This window comes from Pongo pygmaeus, chromosome 1 (genome assembly GCF_028885625.2).
Source record: "Pongo pygmaeus isolate AG05252 chromosome 1, NHGRI_mPonPyg2-v2.0_pri, whole genome shotgun sequence".
Taxonomy (NCBI): domain Eukaryota; kingdom Metazoa; phylum Chordata; class Mammalia; order Primates; family Hominidae; genus Pongo; species Pongo pygmaeus.
The window spans coordinates 185,084,786-185,112,640 of record NC_072373.2 but is presented as its reverse complement, the minus strand read 5'-3'; the positions used below and the strand labels follow the sequence as shown (position 1 = coordinate 185,112,640).

At 41.7% G+C, this 27,855-nt stretch overlaps 1 protein-coding gene across 3 annotated transcripts in view; it reads right to left on the bottom strand.

Annotated features, from left to right (window-relative positions):
- Positions 1–27,855, bottom strand: part of TESK2 (testis associated actin remodelling kinase 2) — a 149,912-nt gene that overhangs the window by 35,005 nt on the left and 87,052 nt on the right. For all 3 annotated transcript variants that reach the window (XM_054490120.2, XM_054490140.2, XM_063665330.1), the window contains exon 4: positions 6,218–6,266. In XM_054490120.2, the coding sequence (XP_054346095.1) occupies positions 6,218–6,266 (49 nt within the window). The remainder of the gene's footprint in view (positions 1–6,217; positions 6,267–27,855) is intronic.

The window sequence follows — 27,855 nt, the reverse complement described above, 5'->3', positions numbered from 1 at the left end:
GCCTTTAGCTAAAAGCATTTCTTTCAGTACCAAACATCTGCTCGACTGAGGTGGCTCTGTTGTAAAAAGACCGAATCACCTCGACTAGGCCAAGGAATATTCTGCAACTGCAGAATTGGCTGAGTGGTTCTCATTGCCACAGAAGAAAATAAGAATCGTTGTTGTTTTTTTCTTTAATTTTTTTTAGACAGAGTCTCGCTCTATTGCCTAGAGCTCTGTTGGCTACAGTGTAGTGGCATGATCTCGGCTCACTGCAACCTCCACCTCCCAGGTTCAAGCGTTTCTCCTGCCTCAGCCTCTGGAGTAACTGGGACCATGGGCATGTGCCACCCACGCCTGGCTAATTTTTGTATCTTTTGTAGAGACGGAGTTTCACCATGCTGGCCAGGCTGGTCTCAAACTCCTGGCCTCAGGTGATCCACCCGCCTCAGCCTCCTGAAGTGCTGGGATTACAGGCATGAGCCACTGCACCTGGCTGGATAGTTTTCTTCATGGCAGAAAAGGCAAGAGAGACCCCCAAAACATCCCGCTCACCAAGCAATTCAATTGCTGACTCCCCTGATCAGAGCATACTGCCATTTGTGATCCCTCTCCACAACCATATACCTTACCCAATTCCCCAATCTTCTAGCCACTGAGAGGGTCTGCACTAACAGGTTCCCAAACTGCTTGATTGTGACAGTATTTCCTTCTCTGTGACTTTCTTAACAATATTAAAAGGAAAAAGCGCTTTGAGATGACACACAATCTATCCAGAGGCATCTCTTTCTCTTCTCTCTTTCTCTCTCTCCTCTCCATCCCAACCTCCCACTCATCTTGGATATAGAAGAGAAAACATATACCATGTAAGTTTTTGGCAGCTACTTTTTGATTATGAGTGACAGACATCTTTATTTTAGAATGAAATTGACAACATAAAGACAGAGCAAAGAGAAAGAATAAGGTCTCTGGACAGTGTCAATTTAACCATTGAATTATATCAATACTTAATCTAATAAACTGCTAAAATTCCAGTTATATGAGTCCTTTTGTTGTTTAAAGCCCATTTAACTATTTTCTGTTACTTGCTCCCAAACACATTCTAATATACCCAATGACCAGGGAGGAAGTATCTTTTCCAAATAACCCAGAATACATAAAAAGTGAGTCAGAATTGAATTCTACAAATATTATGCATGCTACACACATAAGATCTTGTGCTTAGCACTGTGGGGAATATAAAAATCAATTAAGCACAGCATGTTGTAATAGAAATAGACTTTGAAGTCAGATGAACCTGGATGCAATCCTACTTTGGGGAAGTAACTTAATTTCTCTAAGCTTTAGTTTTCTCATCTACAAAATGGAAGAAATAAGATTATAGCATTGTAAGAATTATAGTTAATATAAAGTATCAATCATAGCATTCTGCCCATAGTGGGAGTTTAAATAACTAATAGTCATTATGGTTTAAGAAATGGGAGAAATTCTTTACCCTCCAATGGGGCAGAAAACACAAATACTTATGATCTGCTGACTGGGATATTTACAGGGCATGGGTGATTGTCAAGGGTTCCAATTCTTTACCTCCTACTGAATCTGTGCCTTTTGACACATAACTTTGCAGCATATTCCTGATAAGGGCAGAGCATATTTCCTACCCCTGGACTCAAGCATGTGACTTGCTTTGTCCAATGGGATGTTGGCCAAGCAAATCTGAACATAAGGAGAGTCATGAAAAGCAGTTGTGCAAATGGACTGGCATATTCTTGCTATTCTGGTATCATCTTAAAAAGGACAAGTCCAGTCTAGCCCACTGGTCCAAAAGGAGGATGAGCTAGAGCAAAGTTCTCCCAGCAAATCTCAGCCTAGAGCAGACCACCAGCTGACCTGCAGATGCATGAGTGAGCCTGAGATCAGCACAACTGCCCAATCTAGCCCCACTCAGTTCAGCTAACCCTGGAAATGTATGAGAAATAAACGTTTATTGTATGCTTTTGAGGTTTTGTGGCTGGAGGGCAACAGCTAACCAATATACAGAATTATATTTTCTGTTTAAAAAAAACAAAGATTTACACTTCCCTGATACTTGTGACTAAGTGAAAGACAAGGTTAGGTTTTGTGAATGAAAGACATACTTATGGTACATTCCTATTCTTTTTCTTCTTTTTTTTTTTTTTTTTTTTAAGAGGTCTCTCTCTGTTGCTCAGGCTGAGGTGCAGTGGTACAATCATGGTTCATTGCATTCTCAACCTTCAACCTCCTGGGCTCAAGAAATCATCCTGTCTCAGCCTCCCAAGTAGCTGAGACTGTAGGTGTGTATCACCACATCTGGCTGATCTTTTAAATTTTTTGTAGAGTCCATGTCTCACTATGTTGCCAAGGCTGGTTTCAAAATCATGGCCTCAAGCAATCCTTCTGCCTCCACCTCCTAGAAGTGTTGGGATTATAGGTATGAGCCACTGCACCCAGCCTCAATACAGATTCTTATTTCGACTCATTAAATTTAAAAGGTTTCATGTGACCTTTCACCAAACCGTTTTCACTATATATTTTTTGAGACAGGGTCTTGCTCTGTCACCAAGGCTGGAATACAGTAGTGCAAGTATGGCTCACTGCAGCCTCAATCTCCTGGGCTCAAGTGATCCTCCTACCTCAGCCTCTCCGATAGCTGGGACTACAGGTGCACGCTACCACACCTGACTAATTTTTGTATTTTTTGTAGAGACAGGCTTTTGCCATGTTGCCCAGGCTGGTCTCAAATTTCTGAGCTCAAGTAATCTGCCCACCTTGGCCTCTGGAAGTGTTGGGATTACAGGCGTGAACTACCATGCCCAGCCTATGCTTTCACTTTAACAAATACTAGTTTGCTTAAAAACTTGAGTCAGCTGGCCAGGCGCGGTGGCTCACGCCTGTAATCCCAGCACTTTGGGAGGCCGAGGCAGGCGGATCACCTGAGGTCAGGAGTTCAAGACCAGCCTGACCAACATGGAGAAACCCCGTCTCTACCAAAAATACAAAATTAGCCGGTCATGGTGGCGCATGCCTGTAATCCCAGCTACTCAGGAGGCTGAGGCAGGAGAATTGCTTGAACCCGGGAGGTGGATTGCAGTGAGCTGAGATCGGGCCATTGCACTCCAGCCTGGGCAACAAGAGCGAAACTCCATCTCAAAAAAAAAAAAATCTTTAGTCTATCCTTACTACAGGTAGTTCAAAAATAAAAACTAAGTGTCTGACTGTTCCAAGTTCAATTAATGTCTACAATTGCAAAGAAGACTCATGCAAATGGTTCAAGCCAGGAAAGTCCAGATCACTAATGTATATGAGAAATATTCTTCCTAATAATGTCAATGTTTTACAGGTATTAATGAGTGTTATGCTTGTCTACTGTAATTATTGACAAATAAATGTGAAGAGAAATGAGGAATGGTACTCACATTACTTTGGAGGACAAGCATTCCACCAACTGAAAAGTATTTACTGAATGTCATCTAAGTTTCAAGGACTGTGCTAGATATTATTAATAATTTATTTTTTATTATCCTTACCATATAGTTGTGCTGCCAAGTCAAATTATAAGGCAATTAAACCTAGAAGTCTCCAAAGACCTATGCCATCAAGGCCTTTGCTGGTCCCTTCTAAAAATAACCAAGAGCATTTGGCTATTTGGGCTTCATCACTACCAGTCTATTAACATCATATTAAAAATTACTAATATCATAAGTTATGTCAAAATCTCATTAATGCTGCTGGAAAGACTGGCAATAAATACTCTTTCATAAAGTACACATTGTATGTTTTATATGGCTATAAACAAGCTAACAAGCAGCAGATTAAGTACAACATGGCCAAGAGAATATTGCATTATGATCACTCATTACTGTCATTTCCACCACAACCTGCTTTAAAATATGCAACTTAACACAGATTTTAAAGGATGTTCTTCTCTGTCAGCAAAACTAACACACCAGCCCTTCCAATGAATTCACATTTCAGAGAACAATCACACATGCAGGGAAGGCATCAAATACTTTTATGCATATTAGTGTCAGAACTCTGGTAGACAGAAGGAAGGGGAGAATTTTATCTTTGAAGAATTTATAGACTCACTTCCAAGAAAAGAAATACATGGGAAATATTTCTTGATCTGGGGTGCTGGTTATGAGTGTGTTCATTTGTAAAAATTTAGTGAGTGGTACTTTTCATACGTATACTTTTTCTGATATATTATACCTCAGTAAAAAGTCTAATTTAATGACACTAACAGCAGTATAGGACTAAGTACAAAATGGAAAATACTAACAATTTAGAGTTCAGAAGAGGGACTAGTCACTGTTATTTTGTTCAAAGAGTTAACATGTATTAAATAATTTATATTTGCCAGGCACTGTACTAAATAAGTATTTTATATTTCATCCTAACAACATCATTGTGAGGTCAACATTATATCAACAGCATTTGCTACAATTAATACTCCCTCCTTGAAACTCTTTCCTTTTCATTCCAGGCCAGCATGTTCTTCTGGTTTTCTACCTACCTCACTAACTGCTCCTTCTCAGTCTGTCCTTCTCCCCAGACTTTCGTTCATTCATTCATCTATCTATCGACAGGGTCTCACTCCATGTATGTATGTATGTATGTATGTATGTATGTATCTATCTATCTATCTATCTATCTATCTATCTATCTATCGACAGGGTCTCACTCTGTTGCCCAGGCTGGAGTGCAGTGGCACAATCATGGCTCGCTATAGCCTCAAACTCCCGGGCTCAAGCAATCTTGCTGCCCCAGGCTCCTGAGTAACTAGGACTACAGGTACATGCCATCACATCCAGCTAATTTTTATTTTTATTTTTTTTATTTTTATTTTTATTTTTTTTTGTAGAGACAGAGTCTTGTTACGTTGCCCAGGCTGGTCTCGAAATCCTGGTCTCAGGTAATCCTCTCACCTCAGACTCCCAAAGCAATGGAATTACAGGTGTGAGCTATAGCACCCGGCCTTCTCTAGACATTTAAAATTTAAATATTCTAGGGCTCAGCTCTTGGTCGTCTTCTCTATCTAAACTCCCTGGGGCAGGTATTATTAATTATTATTATTCCCATTATACAGATGGAAACTTTGAGATACAGACAGATTCAAACCTATGTAATCAAGACTTCAGAGGCCATGCTCTTAACCTCTTCACCATTCTGCCTTCTTTGGCTTTCCATTTAAGAGGCAGGGCATAGCTGCACACATTCCACATTCTAGTGCCTTCAGTAACTGAGAAAAGAGAGAGACTGAGGCACATGGGACCCTCTTTCATAAGCTATTAAGGACTAATACCAGTTACCAAGCCAGTAAAAAACCAACACTCTTGCAAATTCTGTTAAACAACTTTCCTTCCTAAGTTTCTTCACTTTGTACTTTGGTAATTGCTTCTCAAAGAGGAATGTGAAAAGAATCTAGAACATAGATTCTCAAATCTAGATGCTCATGAGATAATCTGAGGAGCTTTTAAAAATATAAATGTAATAGGCCCTATACAAACCTATTAAACCTAGAAGATTCCAGGAATCTGTGTTTCCAAGGAGCACCCAAGCAAGGTCTGAAGCTGATAACTTGGTACCTGAATTTGCTCTAAAGAGAGTTCTCTGATCCTCAGAGGATGAATAATGACTATCACATATTCCGCCTAGCAGAGGCTGGAAATGAAATGAGAATGAAGATGTAAACTGATTCCAACAAGTAATAAGACCAATCAGGAAACCAAAGCAGGGACTGTAGAATTCTAGATCAGGACAGCAAACATTACCAGGTGGTCTGGTAATTTGTTGCCATAAGAGTTTGCAGTCAAGTGCTGTCATCCTTTGGCTTAGGATGGAGTCATATCTAGGCAGCAAGAGCTAACTTAATACTTTAATACTTGAGCACTCATACTGTCAGAGTATTCACCAAGTATTATGAGGGAATACAAGGATATTAAGAAATACTGCCCATTCTGCACATGTACCCCAGAACTTAAAGTATATGTGTGTGTGTGTATATATATATATATATATATATATATATATATATATATAAAGAAATACTGCCATTGTTCCCAGGCAACAGAAGAAAGCATTATTAACACTGCCATTTTTGCATAAACATAAATGCACATACATTTTGTTTACATATGCAAGCAACACTTACTATGGAACTATAAATGCTGAAACTAAGGCAAATACGTTACTTCAACACTTACTGATGTCTTACCTCTGTAAGTGCATGCAATTGTCCTTGATGAACACACACACCCATGAACCTAAAGAACAAAACAGAATTATTTAACAAGTGAAAAGGACACAAATATAAATGTCATATAGAGAAATCAGGTTAGTTATCCATGCATTAGAAACAAACTGTGGGGTGGGGCACGGTGGCTTACATCTGTAATCCCACCACTTTAGGAGGCAGAGGTGTGAGGATCACCTGAGGTCAGGAGTTCAAGACCATCCTGGCCAACATGGTGAAACCCCATCTGTACTAAAAAGACAAAAATTAGGCAGGTGTGGTGGCATGCACCTGTAGTCCGAGCTACTCAGGAGGCTGAGGCAGGAGAATCCCTTGAACCTGGGAGGCAGAGGTTGCAGTGAGCTGAGATTGCACCATTGCACTCCAGCCTGGGGGACAAGAGCGAGACTTTGACTCAAAAAAAAAGAGACTGCATCTAAAAAAAAAAGGAAAGATAGAAAAGAAAGGAAGGGAAGGGAAAGGGAAAGGGAAAGGAAAGGAAGAAAGAACCTGTGAAGCCCCCTGCTATCTTGTACAGCCCTGTAGACTCTTAATCTTTTTGTTTTTTTTAATTATTTCAAGAGTTTTAGGGGTACAGGTGGTTTTTGGTTATATGGATAAGTTTTTTTACTGGTGATTTCTGGGATTTTGGAACACCTGTCACCTGAGTATTGTACACTGTATCCCATATGTAGTTTTGTTGCTTTTTTTTGAGACGGAGTCTCACTCTGTTGCCAAGCTGGAGTACAGAGGCACGATCTTGGCTCACTGCAACCTCCACCTCCCGGGTTCAAGCAATTCTCCTGCCTCAGCCTCCAAAGTAGCTGGGACTACAGGCACGTGCCACCACGCCCAGCTAATTTTTGTATTTTTAGTAGAGACGGGGTTTCACCATGTTGGCCAGGATGGTCTCAATCTCTTGACCTTGTGATCCACCCGCCTCGGCCTCCCAAAGTGATGGGATTACAGGCGTGAGCCACCGCACCCAGCTCCATATGTAGTTTTTTATCCCTCATCCCCTCCCAACCTTTCCCCCCAGGTCCTCAGGGTTCATTATATCATTCTTATGCCTTTGCATAAGATTTGGCATAAGACTCTTAATCTTGATTAAGATGCCAGGCTGATAAATTTCTAAATTTACCATGAAATATCTAGTTGCAGCAAGACCTGGTGGTAAAAAGCAATGGTGGAAGAAGGAGAGTAGTCTTGAAAATAGCATGGTATAATAGAAAAAGCCCCAATTGGAAGTAAGTAAACTTGATGCTGGTTTCAGCTCTGCCATTACCTAACTACATGCTTACACACAGACACAAAGTCACTATTTCTTTTTAGTTTACACACTTCAGTGATATTTGAAGTTTTTCTCAACCAACAGGTTATATATATATGAATGATTTTTAAATAAAAACCATAGATCAATGAGTATGACTGATGATGATCATAAAGTAGGAGAAGATAAATGTCTTAAAGCCATTAACAATACCCAAGTCCCAAGTAAGTTCTAGTTTAGAAGAGCAAAGGAATGGGAAGAGACTGACTACAAGCAGAGTGCAAGGCACAGCAGTGACTGTGTTAGAAAGGATCATAAAATTTCCAGGAAGACAGGGTCCATGTCATATTCTTCCCTGTGTTCACAGAACCTAACACCACCTAGTAAACAAAGAGTAAGCAAATTCAGTAAATGATTGCTGAGTGAGAAGAAACAAAGGAGAATGCCTGGTTGGCTATAATATCACAGCAGAGTTTTTCAAACATGCTGCTTCCACATTTCAACTAATGTGGAAATATCCCAGCATTTTGGGAGGCCGAGGTGGGTGGATCACCTAAGGTCAGGAGTTCAAGACCACCCTGGCCGACATGGTGAAACCCTGTCTCTACTAAAAATACAAAAGTTAGCTGGGCATGGTAGCAGGCGCCTGTAGTCCCAGCTACTCAGGAGGCTGAGGCAGGAAAATCACTTGAACCCGGGAGGCGGAGGCTGCAGTGAACCAAGACTGTGCCATTGCACTCCAGCCTGGGCAACAAGAGCAAAACTCTGACTCAAAAATAAATAAATAAATTAATTAATTAATTAATAATAAAAATAAAATAAGATAGGTCATTTTTCTCTAAATGTTCATACAACTCCCCAATCACTGGAATTATGAGGGTATGCCATTAATTTATTAAACAATTATTTATTGAATGGCTGCTATGTTGCAAGTATTAAGGACAGAGAGTAAATAAAAACTTTCTAGGGTCATTCTGTTGGAGGGAAATTATAATAAAAAGATAAATTATGCAGAATGTAGTTAAACTGTATACATGAACTGCTGTTTCTAGTCAGCCTCTTTTAGAAAGACTGCTTCTCTGAGATTAAATTATATCCCTGCCTAGGAATAATTCTATTCCCATTATCCCACTATAACAAAAACAGTTAAAGTAAAATATGATAAGCTACATTTCCTGCTTGATTAAGGCTTTCCAAACTATGATGGGTACTAGCAGGAGTTGGCTAACTATGGCCAACTACCTGTTTTTATAAATTAAGTTTTACTAGAACATAGATATGGTATTATCTATGGCTTCTTTGATGTTACAATGGCAGAGCTGAATAGTTGTGACAGAGACTGTGTGACTTGTAAAGACTAAAATACTTACTATCTAGCCCTTTATAAAAAAAAAGTCTGCTGACTACAATGGTTTGAATGTTTGCTCCCTCCAAAACTCAAAGTGAAACTTAATTCCCAATGTGGCAGTATTGAGAGGTACAGCTTTTTTTTTTTTTTTTTTGAGACGGAGTCTCATTCTGTTGCCCAGGCTGGAGTGCGGTGGAGCGATCTCGGCTCACTGCAAGCTCCGCCTCCCGGGTTCACGCCATTCTCCTGCCTCAGCCTCCCAAGTAGCTGGGACTACAGGCGCCCGCCACCACGCCTGGCTAACTTTTTGTATTTTTAGTAGGGAAGGGGTTTCACCGTGTTAGCTGAGATGGTCTCAATCTCCTGACCTTGTCATCCGCCCGTCTCGGCCTCCCTAAGTGCTGGGATTACAGGCGTGAGCCACCACGCCCAGTGGGAACTTAATCAAGAGAGGTACGGCCGAGAGGTACGGCTTTTAAGAGGTGATTGTGTCATGAGGGCTCTGCCTAATCCATTCATGGATTAATGAATTATTGCAGGAATGAGTCTGGTAGCTTTATAAGAGGAGGAAGAGACTGGGCACAGTGGTTCATGCATATAATCCCAGCACTTTGAGTGGTCAAGGAAGGAGGATCGCTTGAATCCAGGAGTTCAAGACTAGCCTGGGCAATATAGGGAGACCTGAGACCTTGTCATATACATATGTTAGCTGGGTGTGGTGGCACACTTTTGTGGTCTCAGTTACTCAGGAGGCTGAGGTGGGAGGACCACTTGAGCCCAGGAAGTTGAGGCTGCATTGAGCTGAGATCATGCCACTGTACTCAAGCCTGGGTGACAGAGTGAGACCCTGTCTCCAACAAAAAAAAAGAGGAAGAGAGACCTGAGCTGGTATACTCAGCCCCTTTGCCATGTGATGCCCTGAGCCACTTCGGGACTCTGCAGAGAGTCCCCACCAGCAAGAAGACTCTCACCAGATGTGGCCTCTCAACCCTGGACTTCTCAACCTCCATAACTATAAGAAATAGTTTCCTTTTCTTTATAAATTGCCCAGTTTCTGGTATTCTAAGCAATAGAAAACACTAAAGCATTGACCCTTCCTCTAGAGCACAGGGATATCTATCTATTTCCACCTGGGAGACATTAAGAAAGTTACCTAATCTTTATAAATCACAATTTCCTCATCTATAAAAATGGACAGAAAAATAACACTACCTTAAAAGGTTGTTATGAGAATTAAATGGGATATTTTCAAGTATACTGTGTAGCAATGGCTAGTGTATGCTCAAATAAAGGTCAGTGGTTTTTATTTTATTATTAACGATCCTAAATTACATCATCCTTTACATGGCTATGAGAGTTACCTTTTCAAAACACAAAATATGTCATTCTCTTTTTCATAACCCTTCAATGGTTCCCTTCTGCCTACAGAATAACGTTAAAACTTCCCATGATCCACTCCAACTTATCTTTGAAACCTCACATTTTCCCATGAGCCTTATTCTTCACCCATCTGTCCTTTTCCTCTGGGCTCTATGACCCTAGCCTACAAATATATAGTTAAATTTCCCTCATCTTAAAAAATTCTTCCACCAGGCACAGTGGCTCACACCTGTAATCCTGGCACTTGGGGAGGCCAAGGTGGGCAGATCTCTTGAGCCCAGTAGATCGAGACCAGCCTGGGGAATTTGGTGAAATATGATCTTTACAAAAAATACAAAATAATAATTGTATTTTTTATACAAAAAATACAAAAATTAGCCAGGCATGGTGGCATGCCTGTGGTCCCAGCTACTCAGTAGGCTGAGGCAGGAGAACCACTTTAGCCAGGGAGGCAGAAGCTGCAGTGAGCCAATATCACGCCACTGCACTCCAGCCTGGGCGACAGAGTGAGACTCTGTCTAAAAAATAAAAATAGAAATCTTCCCTTGCCCCCTCGCTAAAGTATGAATCTAATTCACTCTTTTTATTTGTTACCAAACTTTAAGAATAGGTTACATTCTCCATCTATGTTTCTAAGTTTTGTTTGTTTTTTTTTTTTCTTTAAAAAGAGTCTTACTTTGTTGCCCAGGCTGGAGTGCAGTGGTGTGATCACTGCTCATTGCAACCTTGAACTTCTAGGCTCAAGCAATCCTCCCACCTCAGCCTCATGAGCAGCTAGGACTATGGGTGTGCACCACCACACCTGGCTAATTTTGGTATTATTATTATTATTGTTATTGTTATTGTTATTATTATTATTATTATAGCGATAGGGTCTCATTATGTTGCCTAGGCTGGTCTGGAACTCCTGGCCTCAAGAAATCCTCCCACCTCAGCTTCCTAAAGTGCTGAGCTTACAGGCGTGAGCCATTGCACCCAGCCTCTAGTTACTTTTTTTTTTTTTTTTTTTTTTTTTTTGAGACAGAGTCTCACTCTGTTGCCCAGGCTGGAGTAAAGTGGCACGATCTCGGCTCACTGTAAGCTCTGCCTCCCGGGTTCATGCCATTCTCCTGCCTCAGCCTCCCGAGTAGCTGGGACTACAGGCATGTGCCACCACACCCAGCTTATTTTTGTATTTTTAGTAGAGATGGGGTTTCACTGTGTTAGGCAGGATGGTCTTGATCTCCTGACCTCGTGATTCGCCCGCCTCGGCCTCCCAAAGTGCTGGGATTACAGGTGTGAGCCACTGTGCCCGGCCCTTTTTTTTTTTTGAGACAGGGTCTTGCTTTGTTGTCCAGGCTGGAGTACAACAGTGTGATTATAGCTCACTGCAAGCTCAACCTCATTGGCTCACATGATCCTCCCACCTCAGCCTCCTGAGTAGCTGGGACTACAGGCACACATCACCACAGCGAGCTAATTTTTTAATTTTTTAAATAGAGATGGGGTCTTGCTGTTGTCCAGGTTGGTCTTGAACTGTTTGCGTCAAGCAATCCTCCTGCGTTGGCCCCATATCACTCTTGTAACTTTTCTCACTATGGAAGATTCAGAGCTTCATTTATCTCTGCATTTCTACTACCTAGTATAGTGTCTGGAACACAGTAAGCTAGTTCTCAGTAAAGATTTATTAAATGGCATGAATGATTTTTATGACTTGGAAACTTGGTTGAAGTTCCTTCCTTGAATTGGAATACTATACTTACTGAAAATCATCCAAGATCAGCTAAAATTTCATCTTCTATACAAAGGATCTCCTAGATGCCCTTAGCATTAATCTCTTCTCTCTCTCTTTTGTCTCTCCCTACCTCCCACAGTACCACTAGCACTTTTCACCCTACTTTGAATGACTGCTAATTAGTATTAAGTTAAGTGGTCTGGATCTAGCGTTAGACTGCTTTGATTCGAATCCTGGCTCTACTATTTACTGAGGACCTCTCTGCAATTCAGCTTCTTCACATGCAAAATGTAAATATTAATATTACCTAACCCATATGGTTATTGTGAAGATGAAATAAGATAACTTGGGCTCCTGGAACATAATAAGCACTAGAAAATGTTAGCTATTCTTGCTACTCTAACAGTTCTGACTCCTTCCCCAGACTGGAATATAAGGTATTTATTGATTGATTGATTGGCTGATTGAGACAGTCTTGCTCTGTCACCCAGGCTGAAATGCAGTGGTGCAATCTTGCCTCACTGCAACCTCCACCTCCCGAGTTCAAGCAATTCTCCTGCCTCAGTCTCCTGAGTAGCTGAGATTACAGGCAGCTGCCACCATGCCCAGCTAATTTTTGTATTTTTAGTACAGACAGGGCTTCACCATGTTGGCCAGGCTGGTCTTAAACTTCCTCACCTTAGGTGATCCACCCACCTCAGGTGATCTGCCTGCCTCAGCCTCTCAAAGTGCTGGGATTACAGGCGTAAGCCACCGTGCTCGGCCTATTTGAATATTTTTTAGCCGGGCGCGGTGGCTCACGCCTGTAATCCCAGCACTTTGGGAGGCAGAAGCGGGCGGATCACCTCAGGTCGGGAGTTTGAGACCAGCCTGACCAACATGGAAAACTCCATCTCTACTAAAAATACAAAATTAGCCAGGCATGGTGGCACATGCCTGTAATCCCAGATACTCGGGAGGCTGAGGCAGGAGAATTGCTTGAACCCAGGAGGCGGAGGTTGTGGTGAGTCGAGAGCGCACCATCGCACTCTGGCCTGGGCAACAAGAGTGAAACTCTGTCTCAAAAAAAAAAAAAAAATTTATTTTTTAGAGATAGTATTGCTATGTTGCCCCGGCTGGTCTCAAATTCCTGGGCTCAAGTGATCCTCCCACCTCAGCCTCCCAAAGTGCTAAGATTACAGGCATGAGCCACTATGCTGGGCCAAGGCTTTTAAGAGTACAGATCTTGTCTCATTTGTTTCTATATACAATGTCTCACACAAAATGTTTTGTACACAAGTTGCTAAACACACATTTATTGAATGAAGAAGCAATAATTACCAAATTAACTTCACAATGTAAACTCGTGTTACAATAAAGAACATTAGAGGCAAGAACAAGGCAGTAAAGCCAAGAGGTATTTGATTTTCTTTAATCAAATATTTATAAAGAAGTCAGGCAATAGGATTCTACTAGAAAAACAATGGCTACATTTTAAAATCGTGGGTTTTTCTAGAAGCTGAAAAGACCTGGTTTGGATGTGACACACCCTTGCTTTTCTTCCTCCCAGGCCCACTATTATTTTGACCACACCATCTACAGAGATGTCATAGCACATCCAGGCAGGCACTGGCTTCATAGGACACTTTTCTGTCTGCTTTCTTCCCACCATCTACTCAAATAACCATATCACAATTGTGTCACACAACTCTACTTCTATGTGCAACTTTACTGCCTAACCTCTCCCAATTCATTCCTAATGGAAAACCACCACCACATCCAAAATGGTGTCACGGAGCTGGCAAGCTGAGACATGCATTAGCTTTATATTGGAAAAAGAGCGGCTGGGCATGGTGGCTCATGCCTGTAATCCCAGCACTTTGGGAGGCCAAGGTGGGTGGATCATGGGGTCAAGAGATCAAGACCATCCTGGCCAACATGGTGAAATCCCGTCTCTACTAAAAATACAAAAATTAGCCAGGTGTGGTGGTGGGCATCTGTAGTCCCAGCTACTCGGGAGGCTGAGACAGGAGAATCGCTTGAACCCGGGAGGTGGAGGTTGCAGTGAGCTAAGATTGTGCCACTGCACTTCAGCCTGGGCGACAGTGAGACTCCATCTCAAAAAAAAAAAAAAAAAGAGCTTGAACAAAGTTAATCACTCTAAATGTTGTAAAAAAAACAGAATATACTATAAAGAGGAAATATTACTCATCCTTGACAGGGAAGTGACATGTGCCTAGAAAAGCATGTAACATCAACAATAAGTTTTCACTAAAGTTTTTATTGCTAACTATATCAAAAATCGAAATGAAGCCTCAAATCATTGTCATGTCACAAGACCTTAAAAATTTATATTCTGAATGATTTTTATTCCCCTATCCCCATACCCCACCCCAAATCATACCAGCTAGAATTACTTAACTCAGGAAGGGGGTGCTTTCTTAATGCATGTGCTTTGAGAGTAAGTGATTACTCAACTTTGTTATTTTTAGTTTCATATGACATACAGATTCATGTTGAGAAGGAGGGTTGCTTTTTTTTTGAGACAAGGTCTTGCTCTGTTGCCCAGTCTGGAGTGCAGTGGCACAGTGCAATAGCGTGATCATAAGCTCGCTACAGCCTCAACCTCCCAGGCTCAGGTGACTCTCCTGTCTCAGCCTCCTGAGTAGCTGGGACTACAGGCACACACCACCACAGCTGGCTTTTTAAAAAATTTTTTTTTGGTAGAGACAAGGTCTCACTATGTTGCCTAGGCTGGTCTCAAGTTCCTGGCCTCAAGTGATCTTCCTGCCTTGACTTCCCAAAGTAAGCCACCACACTAGGCCAAGGATTGCTTTTGTACTTTAGACCACTGTGGAAACAAACCCATGAAGGATCTTGTCAAAATGCAGATTCGCACTCTGTAGGTCAGGGATGGGGCCTAAGAATCTGAATTTCTAAACTCCCAGGTGATGCTGATGTCGCTTAGTCTACAGACTATATGCAGTGAGTAGCAAGGCCTTTAAACAAATGACTGTTTATCACTGCTCTAAAGATAGTAAGACCAACAGGAAACTCTTTTTTTTGGAGACAGAGCCTCACTCTGTTGCCCAGGCTATAGTACAATGGCTCAATCTTGGTTCACTACACCTCTGCCTCCTGAGTTCAAGTGATTCTCCTGCCTCAGCCTCCCAAGTAGCTGGGATTACAGGCACCCACCACCACACCCAGCTAATTTTTGTATTTTTAGTAGAGACAGGGTTTCACCATGTTGGCCAGGCTGGTCTTGAACTCCTGACCTCAAGTGATCTGCCCGTCTCAGCCTCCCAAAAGGCTGGGATTAGAGGCATTAGCCACTGCACCGGGCCCCAACAGGAAACTCTTAACTCTGATACTACTGGTAAACTAGACTTTGTCTAGAGACTAGAGTCTTTTCTATAGCATGATTTACCATTCCCCATAAAGTGTCATTATTAAGCTTGTCCACATCTTTGCCTTTTCTCAGACTGTTCCCACTACCTAAAATGCCCCTCTCTTCATTTCCACATACCTCACTTAATGATGGGGATACATTCTGAGAAATGCATTCTTAGGTGATTTTGTGGTTGCATAATCATAGAGTGTACTTACATAAACCTGGATCGTATAGCCTACAATACCCTCAGGCTATACGGTAGAGTCTATTGATCCTAGGCTACAAGCCTGTACAGCATATTACTGTACTGAATACTGTAGGCAACTGCAACAAAATGGTAAGTTTTGTGTATCTTAACATATCTAAACATAGAAAAGGTACAGTAAAAATATGGTATTATAATCTCATGGAACCACCATCATGTATGCGGTCTGTTGTTGACCAAAACATCTTATGCACTGCATGACTGTAGTTAGATTCTACTCATCCTCAAATACTAGTTCAAATACTTCTTTCTCATGTTCTTCAACTACCAAGGCATCTCATGTTCTTCAACTACCAAGGCACCCATTTACACTCTTTTTTTTTTTTTTTAGACAAGGTCTCACTCTGTCACCCAGGCTGGAGTGCAGTGTTGCAATTACAGCTCACTGCAACCTTGAACTCCTGGGCTCAAACAATCTTTCTGCCTCACCCTCCCAAACATGCTAGGATTACAGGTGTGAGCCACCATGCCCAGCCTAGCCTATATCACCTTCCTATAGCATCATTTCCAACCTTTAGCTATGTTTTATCACATGCCTTATAACTTTTTTACTAGACCACAAGCTTCTTAACAGCAAGATATCATTCTCTTGCCTGGCATATGACAATATATAAACACTTGTTAGTCTTTCTCTGAAGGAGGTTAAAAATAAATAAAAAATACTTGCTGGGTAAATTATGTTTTGTTTTGTTTTGAGGCAAGATCTAGCTCTGTCAACTATGCTGGAGAGCTCTGGCACCATCATAGCTCACTGCAGCCTCAAACTCCTGGGCTCAAGTGATTATTCATTGGGTAAATCTATTTTTTTTATTTATTTACTTTTATTTTGAGACTGGGTCTTGCTCTGTCACCCAGGTTAGAGTGCAGCAGCGCTATCTGGCCTCCATGTTCAAGTGATTCTCCCACCTCAGCTTCCCAAGTAGCTAGGATTACAGGCATGTCCCCCCATACCCGGCTAATTTTTTTGTATTTTTAGTAGAGACAGGGTTTCACCATGTTGGCCAGGCTGGTCTTGAACTCCTGACCTCAAGTGATTCGCCTGCCTCGGCCTCCCAAACTACTGGGATTACAGGTGTGAGCTACTGCGCCCAGCCTTCACTGGGTAAATTAAAACACAACTCAAGATTTTTTGAGTGCCTATTATGTGCCAGGCACTGGCAACGATGATAATGATGATGGTACAGATAACTCTTTTTTTTTTTTTTGAGACAGAGTCTCACTCTGTTGCCCAGGCTGGAGTGCAGTGGTGCAATCTCAGCTCACTGCAACCTCTGCCTCCCAGGTTCAAGCAATTCTCCTGCCTCAGCCTCCCGAGTAGCTGGGATTACAGGTGCCTGCCACCATGCCTGGCTAGTTTTTATATTTTTAGTAGAGACAGGGTTTTGCCATGTTGGCCAGGCTGGTCTCGAACTCCTGACCTCAGGTGATCCACCTGCCTCGGCCTCCCAAAGTGCTGGGATTACAGGCATGAGCCACCGCGCCCAGCCTGATATCAGCTAACTTTTTTTTTTTTTTTTTTTTGAGATGGAGTCTCACTCTGTTGCTCTGTTGCCCAGGCTGGAGTGCAGTGGCATGATCTTGGTTCACTGCAACCTCCACCTCCCAGGTTCAGGGGATTCTCCTGCCTCAGCCGTCCAAGCAGCTGGGATTACAAGCATGCACCACCATGCCTGACTAATTTTTGTATTTTTATTAGAGACAGGGTTTCACCATGTTGGCCAGGTGGGTCTCAAACTCCTGACCTCAAGTGATCCGCCATCCTCGGCCTCCTGAAGTGCTGGGATTACAGGTGTGAGCCACCACACCCAGCCTGGTATCAGCTAACTCTTAATGAGCACTTACTATGCAGGCATTGTTCTAAGCACTTTACCTTATGTGAAATCATTTAATCCTCATAATAACCCAATGAAGTAGTACTTTTATTATCCCAATCATACCAATAAAGAAACTGAGGCACAGAGATTAAGTAACTTGCCCCAAATTATACAGCTAATAAAAGGCAGAGCCAGGAGTCAAACCTAAACAGTTGATTATAGAGTCTGTGTTCTTAATCACAATGCTATATTACCTCTCCATATAGTTATAAAAAGTATATAAAGATGAGCAAGACACAATCGCTTCCCTTGAGAAACTGTTTGCTACGTAAAAAGCTTTTGTGGCAGCTTACAGATCCCGATTAAAGTCCAAATTCCTTACCATGTTATTCAAAGGTCCGAATGATCTGATCCAAACCTCTCTTGCTTTATCTCCTATTACATCCACCTGCATTCTCTCTCTTTTCATTTTACATTTTATAAAATTCTAATTGTTCCAACCCGGACCCAGGGCCAGCACCGCCTGCAGGCTCTGAGGCCACAGGCACCACCTGCATTCTCTATGTTGCAGTTATATAATCTGCCACTTCTAAATATGTCCTGAATCCTCCTACTTCCATATTGTTGCGAGAATGAGTCTCTGTCTGGAATCCATTTTTCAAAGCTCTATGAATCCTTAAAAACTTGGCTCAAGAACATCTCCAAATAACAATAATAATAGCACCAAACATTTATATAGCATTTAGTGTGCCAGACATGTCCACATATTAAATCACCTAACTCTTTTTGTGTTTTTTTAGAGACAGAGTCTCACTCTGTCACTCAGGCTGGAGTGCAGTGGCGTGATCATAGCTAACTGCAGTCTTGAACTCATGGGCTCACATGATCCTCCCACCTCGGCCTCCAAAATAGCTGAGACTACAAGCATGCACCATCTCACTTGGCTAATTTTTTAATTTTTTGTAGAGATGGGGTTTCCTTATGTTGTCCAGGCTACTCTCGAACTCCTGGCCTCAAGCAATTCTTCTGTTTCAGCCTCCAAAAGGGCTGGGATTACAGGTGGGAGCCACTGTGGCCTGGCCTGTCACTTAATTCTTAGAATAGCTCTTTGAAGTTGGTTATAAGAATCTCTAGCTCAGAGATGTAATTTCAAATATTTCCAATCATAATTAATCTTTCTCAAGGCGGGAGAATCACTTGAGGTCAAGGGTTCAAGACCAGCCTGGCCAACATGGAGAAACCCAATCTCTACCAAAAATACAAAAAAATTAGCTGGGTGTGGTGGCGTGCACCTGTAGTCCCAGTTACTCAGGAGGCTGAGGCAGAAGAAAATTGCTTGAACCCAGGAGGCAGAGGCTGCAGTGAGCCGAGATTGTGCCACTGCACTCCAGCCTGGGTGACAGAGCAAGCCTCCGTTTCAAAAAAATAATAATAAAAATAAAAATAAACCTCTACTGGAGCACTTATTAGGCCGTGCCTTCTACATCAAGTTTTACCTAATGTCTACCTCTTCCACGATATTAAAAGGTTTTTGAGGGCAGGGATCCTGTGTGTGGAAGAGAATAGCTACTTGTTCAACAAATTGCTTCCCCTTTCCTCCTGAAGTAGATTACATTTCCCAGTGTTCGTTATAGTTGGTTAAGATTGTAACACTAAGTTCTGGCCAGTGGTATATGGACAGAAGTGATTATGTCATTTCTAGGCCTGTTCCATAAAACCTCAACACTATTTCCCACAGCTTCTTCCTTCCTCTGCCAGCAGATGCAGAAGATCCAGTGGAGGAATCTGAGGCCCTGTTCTAGGTGAAAATGAGCTCCCCTTCCATCTCTACCCAACCTTCATTGGACTAGGACATGAAAAAAAAAAACAAACAAACAAGACTTTAAGCCAATAGTTAGTCCACCTGGACAACATATACCATGTAGTTTTGTGCCTCTCCATATACTTAAAACATTGCCTTGTTCACAGTTAGTGCTCAGTATTCATTGAACTTAAATAAAAGTTGAAATTCTTTTTTTTTTTTTTTGAGACAAGGTCTCCATCTTTTCCCCAGGCTGGAGTGCTGTGGCACGATCTTGGCTCACTGCAGCCTCCACCTCCTGGGCTGAAGTGATCCTCCCACCTCAGCCTCCCAAGTAGCTGGAACTACAGGTATGCACCATCACACCCAGCTAATTTTTGTATTTTTTTTGAGATGGAGTTTTGCTCTTGTCACCCAGGCTAGAGTGCAATGGCACAATCTCGGCTCACTGCAACCTCCGCCTCCCGGGTTCAAGCGATTCTCCTGCCTCAGCATCCCGAGTAACTGGGATTATAGGCATGCGCCACCACACCCAGCTAATTTTTGTATTTTTAGTAGAGATGGGGTTTCTCCATGTTGGTCAGGGTGGTCTCAAACTCCCGACCTCAGGTAATCTGCCCGCCTTGGCCTCCCAAAGTGCTGGGATTACAGGCGTGAGCCACTGCACCAGGCCTAATTTTTGTATTTTTGTAGAGATGGGGTTTTGTCATGTTACCCAGGCTGGTCTTGAACTCCTGTGCTCAAGCAATCTGCCTGTCTCGGCCTTCCAAATTGCTGGGATTTCACAGGCATGAAGACACTGCGCCCTGCAAAAGTTGAAATTCTTATTCCAAGGCAGGTCTTTTCCTAGGACCTACTATTAGCCAGCAGTCTCCAAAATGGGTAATGAGCCGCATTATCCATTGGAGTATGGGAAGAAAATGAAAACTTTTACTTATTTTTGATAAAAAGAGAAATTTCATTTCACTAATATTTAATAATGAGTTAATAGTAGCACATGGGGATGTGCTCAAAAATGCCTTCCTAATGGGATACTGAGGTAGGCAGACTAATGACCCCCAGAGATGTCTATGTCCTAATCCCCAGAACCTGTGACTGTGTCACATTATATGGCAAGGGAAATAAATCTAATTGTAAATGCAATTAAAGTTGCTGGTCAGAAGACTTTAAAAGAGAGATCATCCTGGATGATCACTGTGGGTCCAAAGTAATCACAAGGTCCTCATAGGTGGAAGAGGGAGGCAGAAGAGTCAATATCAGAGTGATGCAATGTGAGAAAGACTCATTGCTGGGTTTGAAGATAGAAGGGGTCTGTGAGCCGAGGAATGCAAACAGCCACTGGCAGCGGAAAAGAGTAAGGAAATGGATTCTCCTCTAGAGCCTCCAGAGACGAATACGGCCCTGCTGATACCTTGATTTTAGCCCAGTGAGACTCTTGTCAGACCTCTGACTTATAGAACAGTAAGATAAAATAAATGTGTGTTCTTTTAAGCTACTAAGTTTGTGGTAATTCGTTATGATAGCCACAGAAAACTAATAATAGGTACATAATACAAAAAATTGTATGGGTCACGCCCCTGTGATATAACATTCACAGACCTAAAACAAATTTTAGACTTTGACTCTTTGTAAACTGGCATAAGGAAAATAACATTAACATGTTCCTTGGTGGCATTCGCATTCAGTCAGTCAAATATTTATCAAATTCACAGTTCTATATAAAGCTCAGAGTTAAACATTAAAGCATAAATGTCCTCCCTCAAAACTTTATTACCTAAACAAAGAAGTGAAGGAAGAGCCAGCCATGGTGGCTCACACCTATAATCCCAGCACTTTGGGAGGCCAAGGCAGGTGAATCACCTGAAGCCAGGAGTTCAAGACCAGCCTGGCCAACATGGTGAAACCCCATCTCTACTAAAAATATAAAAATTAACCGGATGTGGTAGTACACACCTGTAATCCCAGCTACTCAGGAGGCTGAGGCACAAGAATTGCTTGAAACCAGGAGGCGGAGGTTGCAGTGAGCCAGTATCATGCCACTGTACTCCATCCAGCCTGGATGACAGAGCGAGACTCTGTCTTAAAAAAAAAAAAAGAAGTGAAGAAAGAGGTGTGACATAGTCTAAAACATATCTAGCTGTCCTTACTCTGATTTAAAAAACACTGACACTACTGGCCAAGCATGGTGGCTCACATCTGTAATCCCAGCACTTTGGGAGGCCAAGGCGGGTGGATCACCTGAGGTCAGGAGTTTGAGACCAGCCTGGCCAACGTGGTGAAACCCTGTCTCTACTAAAAATATAAAAATTAGTCGGGCGTGGTGGCAGCCACCTGTAATCCCAGCTACTCAGTAGGCTGAGGCAGGAGAATTGCTTGAACTTGGGAGGCGGAGATTGCAGTGAGCCGAGATCTCACCATTGCACTCCAGCCTGGGCAACAAGAGCAAAACTCCATCTCAAAGAAATAGTAATAATAAATAAATAAATAATAAAAATTAAAAAAACACTGACACTACTATTACTACTGTTCATGGACCTCCTGAAGGCTGAATAACAGCACCTGGTAGGAAGAGTTCCAGGGCCACTGTATCAAAGCTGTCAAGAAAATTACTTACTGCTTACCTACAATATACCTGGAAACTGTACTAATTGCTTTATAAATATATTACCTGAGATGAAATTACCCCCACTTTATCATCTAGGAAAATGAGGTTTGGAGTATTTAAATGACTTGACAAAGGTTAAAGAGGGTACTGGAATCTGGATGTTTGGCTCCAAAGTCTGTGTTTTGCCCTGTGATAATGAGTAAGAAAGAGAAAAAGGCCAGTGGTTCAATAAAACCACTTTTGATTTTTGATTCATAAAAAAGAACTGCCTATCTATGAACCAGTGAAAATCTACCCAGTTTGCTTTATGAGCTTTTCTGCTGCCAACGTTGAGCAGTAAGCAGCATACATATCATAGGGTTCTTCTGACCCATACTGGTCTTTCCAGAAAAATGTCCGATTCTAAAGGTTATGGTAACAACAATTAAGAGGCCTAAATAAACCTATAACACAATGTTAAAACTTGGACATAATTTTGATATTTATGTTTTCTAAAAGGCCTACATCTAAAACATCGAAACCCTGCCAAGAAAAATAACCATTAAAAAAAAAAAAAAAGAAAAGAGGCTGGGCACAGTGACTCACACCTGTAATCCCACCACTTTGGGAGATCAAGGTGGGAGGACCACTTGAGGCCAGGAGTTCAGGACCAGCCTGGGCAACATAGTGAGACCCTGTCTCTAAAAAAATTTAAAAATTAAATTAGCCAGGCATGGTGGTGTGTGCCTGTAGTCCCAGCTACTCAGAAGACAGCCAGGAGGATCACTTGAGGTCAGAAGGTCAAGGCTATAGTGAGCTATGACCATATCACTGCACTTCTCTGCCTGGGCAAAACAGCAAGATCTTGTCTTTAAAAAAAAAAAAAAGAAGAAATAAAGAAAGAAGAAAAAGAAACAGATGCATACAAAGATTGATGAAACCTAAATAAATTGGTTTACTATTTTTTGTTTTGTTTTGTTTTGAGACGGAGTTTCGCTCTTGTTGCCCAGGCTGGAGTGCAATGGCGCGATCTTGGCTGACCACAACCTCTGCTTCCTGGGTTCAAGCGATTCTCCTGCCTCAGCCTCCCGAGTAGCTGGGATTACAGGCATGTACAGCCACACCAAGCTAATTTTGTATTTTTAGTAGAGACGGGGTTTCTCCATGTTGGTCAGGCTAGTCTCAAACTCCTGACTTCAGGTGATCCGCCCACCTCGGCCTCCCAAAGTGCTGGGATTATGGGATTACAGGCGTGAGCCAATGCATCCGGCCTGCCTATTCCTTTTTTCTTTTCTTTTTTTTTTTTTTGAGACGGAGTCTCGCTCTGTCGCCCAGGCTGGAGTGCAGTGGCGCCATCTCGCCTCACTGCAAGCTCCGCCTTTCGGGTTCACACCATTCTCCTGCCTCAGCCTCCCGAGTAGCTGGGACTACAGGCGCCCACCACTGCGCCCAGCTACTTTTTTGTATTTTTAGTAGAGACGGGGTTTTACTGTGGTCTCGATCTCCTGACCTCGTGATCCGCCTGCCTCGGCCTCCCAAAGTGCTGGGATTACAGGTGTGAGCCACCGCGCCCAGCCTGGGCCTATTCTTTTTTAAAAAGTATGTTTTTCCAGAATTTTTATCTAATTTCCTCTCATAATTTTGGAAGAAAGGGACCTGTAACATATTCTACCAGACTCCACTAACCTTTAACATGTAGCACAAAATAAATTGCTTTGCATTTTACTCCCAAATAATACAAAGATACCATCATTTCTTGGACTTGGGCTAGAAAAAAAATCACCAATAACAACAACAAAAAGGCCAGGTACAGCAGCTCACACCTGTAATCCCAGTACTTTGGGAGGCTGAGGTGGGAGGATTGCTTGAGCCCAAGAGTTCAAGATCAGCCTGGGCAACACAGGGAGACCTCATCTCTACTAAATATCAAAAAAAATAGCTGGGTGTGGGGCACGCCTGTGGTCCTAGCTACTCAGGAGGCTGAAGTGGAAGGCTTGAGCCTGAGAGGTTGAGACTACAGTGAGCCGTGCTGGGATAAAAAAAAAAAAAAAAGACGAAGAAGAAGAAAGAAGAAGAGAAGGCAGTGGCTGAGATCTCAAGTCCCAGAAGAACTATGAATCTAAACCCATAAAAAGGCAGTAATATCCTCCAGTAAGTGCAGTTCAAACATGTTTTAGAGGTATTACATCATGGAAAACTGGTTGTGCTAGGTCCTAGATATGAGAACTCATTAGGAAAACTCAGCTGAACAGACATTAACCATCAGAGTCTCACATCAGGTGACACTAAGCAGAGCTGCTTCAGTCTCACTTTCTCCTTTTTGTCTTTGGTTTTTAACAGTCCAATTTTAAGACAGCCAAAGGCAGAACAAACATTGCTTAGCAATCAGATCATGTCAATAGCACTACACATAATAAGAGGCCCAATCAAGTTCATGGTCCAATTTTACTTTTTTGGGGTAAAGCAATACAAAGATCTAAAAAGTTAAAGTCAGATCTGCTTGCTTACAAATATTAAAATAGTTTAATAAATAAAAAACACCCAAGATTTCTGGGAGGAAAATATATACCCTCTATCTTGAATAACAAACTGAAATTAAACAAAGAATGAATTTATAAGTAGTTTAACAAAAATTTTAAATCACATTGCTCAAAACTGCCATGCAAGCAAAAAAAAAAAAAAAAAGTCTCCTGACAAAGGCGGAACTATTAATACATATACATACCATGACTTTAAATATGGCCAAAAAGCTTTTTCTTAATCCAGGAAGTTCAAAAGAGAACTAATATCCACAAACTCAGTATTTAAGTTGTCTCCCCAAGCCCTGAAAAAGTTTCTTCTTCCTTTCCAAATTTCTCCTTTATTCTAAAATTACTTATAAATTTACACCAATTTAACAAAATAGAAATATAGACTTCAATCTATGTGAGCATATTTCTGAAACAATACTCTCACAATGATTTATTTCTTCTCCCTCTCCCAAAGTGAATGAAATGTATGGAGGAAAGAAAACGTCAATCTACTAAGTATGTATCAAGCAATTAATATTTACAAGGTTTGTGCTCTCCACAGATAAATATTAGAATACTTGAAATTTTTGTAATGCCTGTCACATATATATTAAGTACAGTGCCATGCAAAGGGGATTAAGTGGGGGCTACAGAAATAAATGTGATGTTCCCTTCTTCAAGGGAACAGACAAACGATGGTGATGTATAACATTTACTGAGCACCTAAGGACGTGTCAGACACTGTTCTAAATACTTTTACAGAGCTTATCTCATTTAATCCTTGTAAAAATATGTGATAAGTATATTTCTATTTTATTTAATTATTATTATTTTTTTTTGAGATGTAGTCTCACTCGGTCACCCAGGCTGGATTGCAGTGGCGCGATCTTGGCTCATTGCAACCTCCACCTCCTGGGTTCAAGCAATTCTCCTGCCTCAGCCTCCCAAGTAGCTGGGATTACAGGCATGCACCACCACGCCCGGCTATTTTTGTATTTTTATTAGAGATGGGGTTTCACTATGTTGGCCAGGTTGGTCTCGAATACCTGAACTTAGGTGATCTGCCCGCCTTGGCCTCCCAAAGTACTACGATTACAGGCCTGAGCCACCACACCAGGCCTATTTCTATTTTACAGATAAGAAAAATAAAGATTAAGTGGCTCACCTAAGGGCACACAATGAGCAAATGGCGGAGTCAGGGAGTGGATTTTTACCTCTTAAACTTTAAGCTATACAGCCTCAATATATGATACTTCAGATTATTATGACAGTAGTAATAACAATAACAAAAAATAATCACAGGTAAGATTTAGTGCCTTTGTACTGTGATCAATTCTTTATGTATATTATCTAATTTAATCTTCCCATCAAGCTGATACAGCAGTACTATTATTATTTCCTACTTCACAGGTAAGAAAACTGAGGTTATAGATATTTCACAATTTGCTCAAGATCCCCTAAATTACTACGAGGCACAACCATCCTGAATCTCTCCTTTGAATTCCAAACTTGTTTATCCAACTGCTAAGTTGATATCTCCTGATCTCCCATTCCCAAAAGTGTTCCCCGCAATGTCTCCCCGGTACAGTTACTGGCGATTCAATTCTTCCAGTTGTTCAAGTCAAAACCTAAGTAATCTGCACATGTGTATGGTGATTTGAAATAAAAAATGAATAAATCTAAAGTTTAAAAATTGACAAACAAAAAACCTAATTAAGAGTCATCCTTTATGCCTTCTTCCCTTGTGCTAATATCCCACACCTATTTCCTCCTTAAAAAATATTCAGGGCCAGGTGCAATGGCTTACACCTGTAATCCCAGCACTTTGGGAGGCCAAGGCGGGCAGATCACTTGAGCTCAGGAGTTCAAAACCGGTCTGCACAACGTGGTGAAACCCCATCTCTAAAAAAAAAAAAAAAAAAAAAATATATATATATATATATATATATATAATTTTAGTGTGTGTATATATCTACATATATACATATACACACAAATATGAGATATATATATATATATACACACACACACAAAAATTAGTCAGGTGTGGTGGTGTATACGTGTAGTCCCTGCTACTCGGGAGGCTGAGGTGGGAGGATGATTTTAGCCCAGCAGGAGGCCAAGGCTGCAGTAAGCCATGATGGTGTCACTGCACTCCAGCCTGGGCAACAGAGCAAGACCCTGTCTCAAAAAAAAAAATCTCTATTTTTTCTTGGAGAAATAAGAAAAATTAAAAAGAAAGAAGATATTCAGAACCCAGCTGGTTGCAGTGGCTCACACCTGCAATCCCAGTATTTTGGGAGGCCAGGGTGGGAGGACTGCTTGAGCCCAGAAGTCCAAGACCAGCCTGGCCAACACAGTGGGTCAGTCTGTCTCTATAAAAAAAATTAAAAAAAAAAAATTACCCCAGTGTGGTGGTGCTCACCTGTAGTCTTAGCTACTTGGCAGGCTGAGGCAGAAGAATTGCTTGAGCCCAGGGGTTGGAGGCTGCAATGAGCTGTGATCATGCCACTGCACTCTAACATGGACAACACAGCAAGATCCTATCTCAAAATAAATAATTATGAACAGTATTTTAAAATTTCTCAATAAAATATTTTGAACCTAAAATTATGTGGTTGGCCTGCCAACTAAATGTTAGAGCAAAATAAAGACTTTACCAAATGAGTAAGAACTCAAAGTCTCCAGGGTGTGGTGGCTCATGCCTGTAATCCCAGCACTTTGGGAGGCTGAAGTGGGATGATCACTTGAGGCCAGGAGTTAGAGACCAGTTTGGGCAACACAGAGAGACCCTGTCTCTACAAAAAATAAGACAATTAGCTGGGTGTGACACAATTAGGTGGTGCACGCCTGTAGTCCCAGCTGTTGTGAAGACTGAGGCAGGAGGATCGCTTAAGCCCAAGAGGTCGAGGCTGCAGTGACCTATGATCGCACCACTGCACTCCAGCCTGGGTGACAGAGTGAGGCTCTGTCTAAAAATAAAAATAAAAATAAAAAAATTCAAAACCCAACTCCTCTTCACCTCTACTACCACCATATAGTCCCAGTCATCATGAGCTAGTCTATCTAGATGATTGCAATAGCCTCCTTAAGTAATTTAAGTTACACACTTATATAGCTTCAAATAGGCATATAATAAAAAATAACAGTCCCCTACCCTGCCCACCTCCTCAGAGGGAACCACTTTCAACTCTTTTTAGCTATTTATTCTATTTACTTTCATACATCTAGCTAACGTACACTGCCATTTCTGACCTTATCTACTGATTTTACAGTGTAGCAGCTGAGGATTTAGCACCCTTAAATATTTCCCTTCCAATACTGTTATAAGACAATTTGGGGTAAAATCAACATTCACGGGAAAAAAATCAAGACTCAGGATTACATCGTTAAAATTATTATTATTTTTTAGAGACAGGGTCTTGCTCTGTCACCCAGGCTAGAGTGCAGAGGTGTGATTACAGCTCACTGAAACCTTGAACTCTTGGGCTCAAGAGATCCTCCCACCTCAGCCTCCTGGGCTGAGCCACCACAGGTGGTGGCCCTACAATGGGCTTTTTT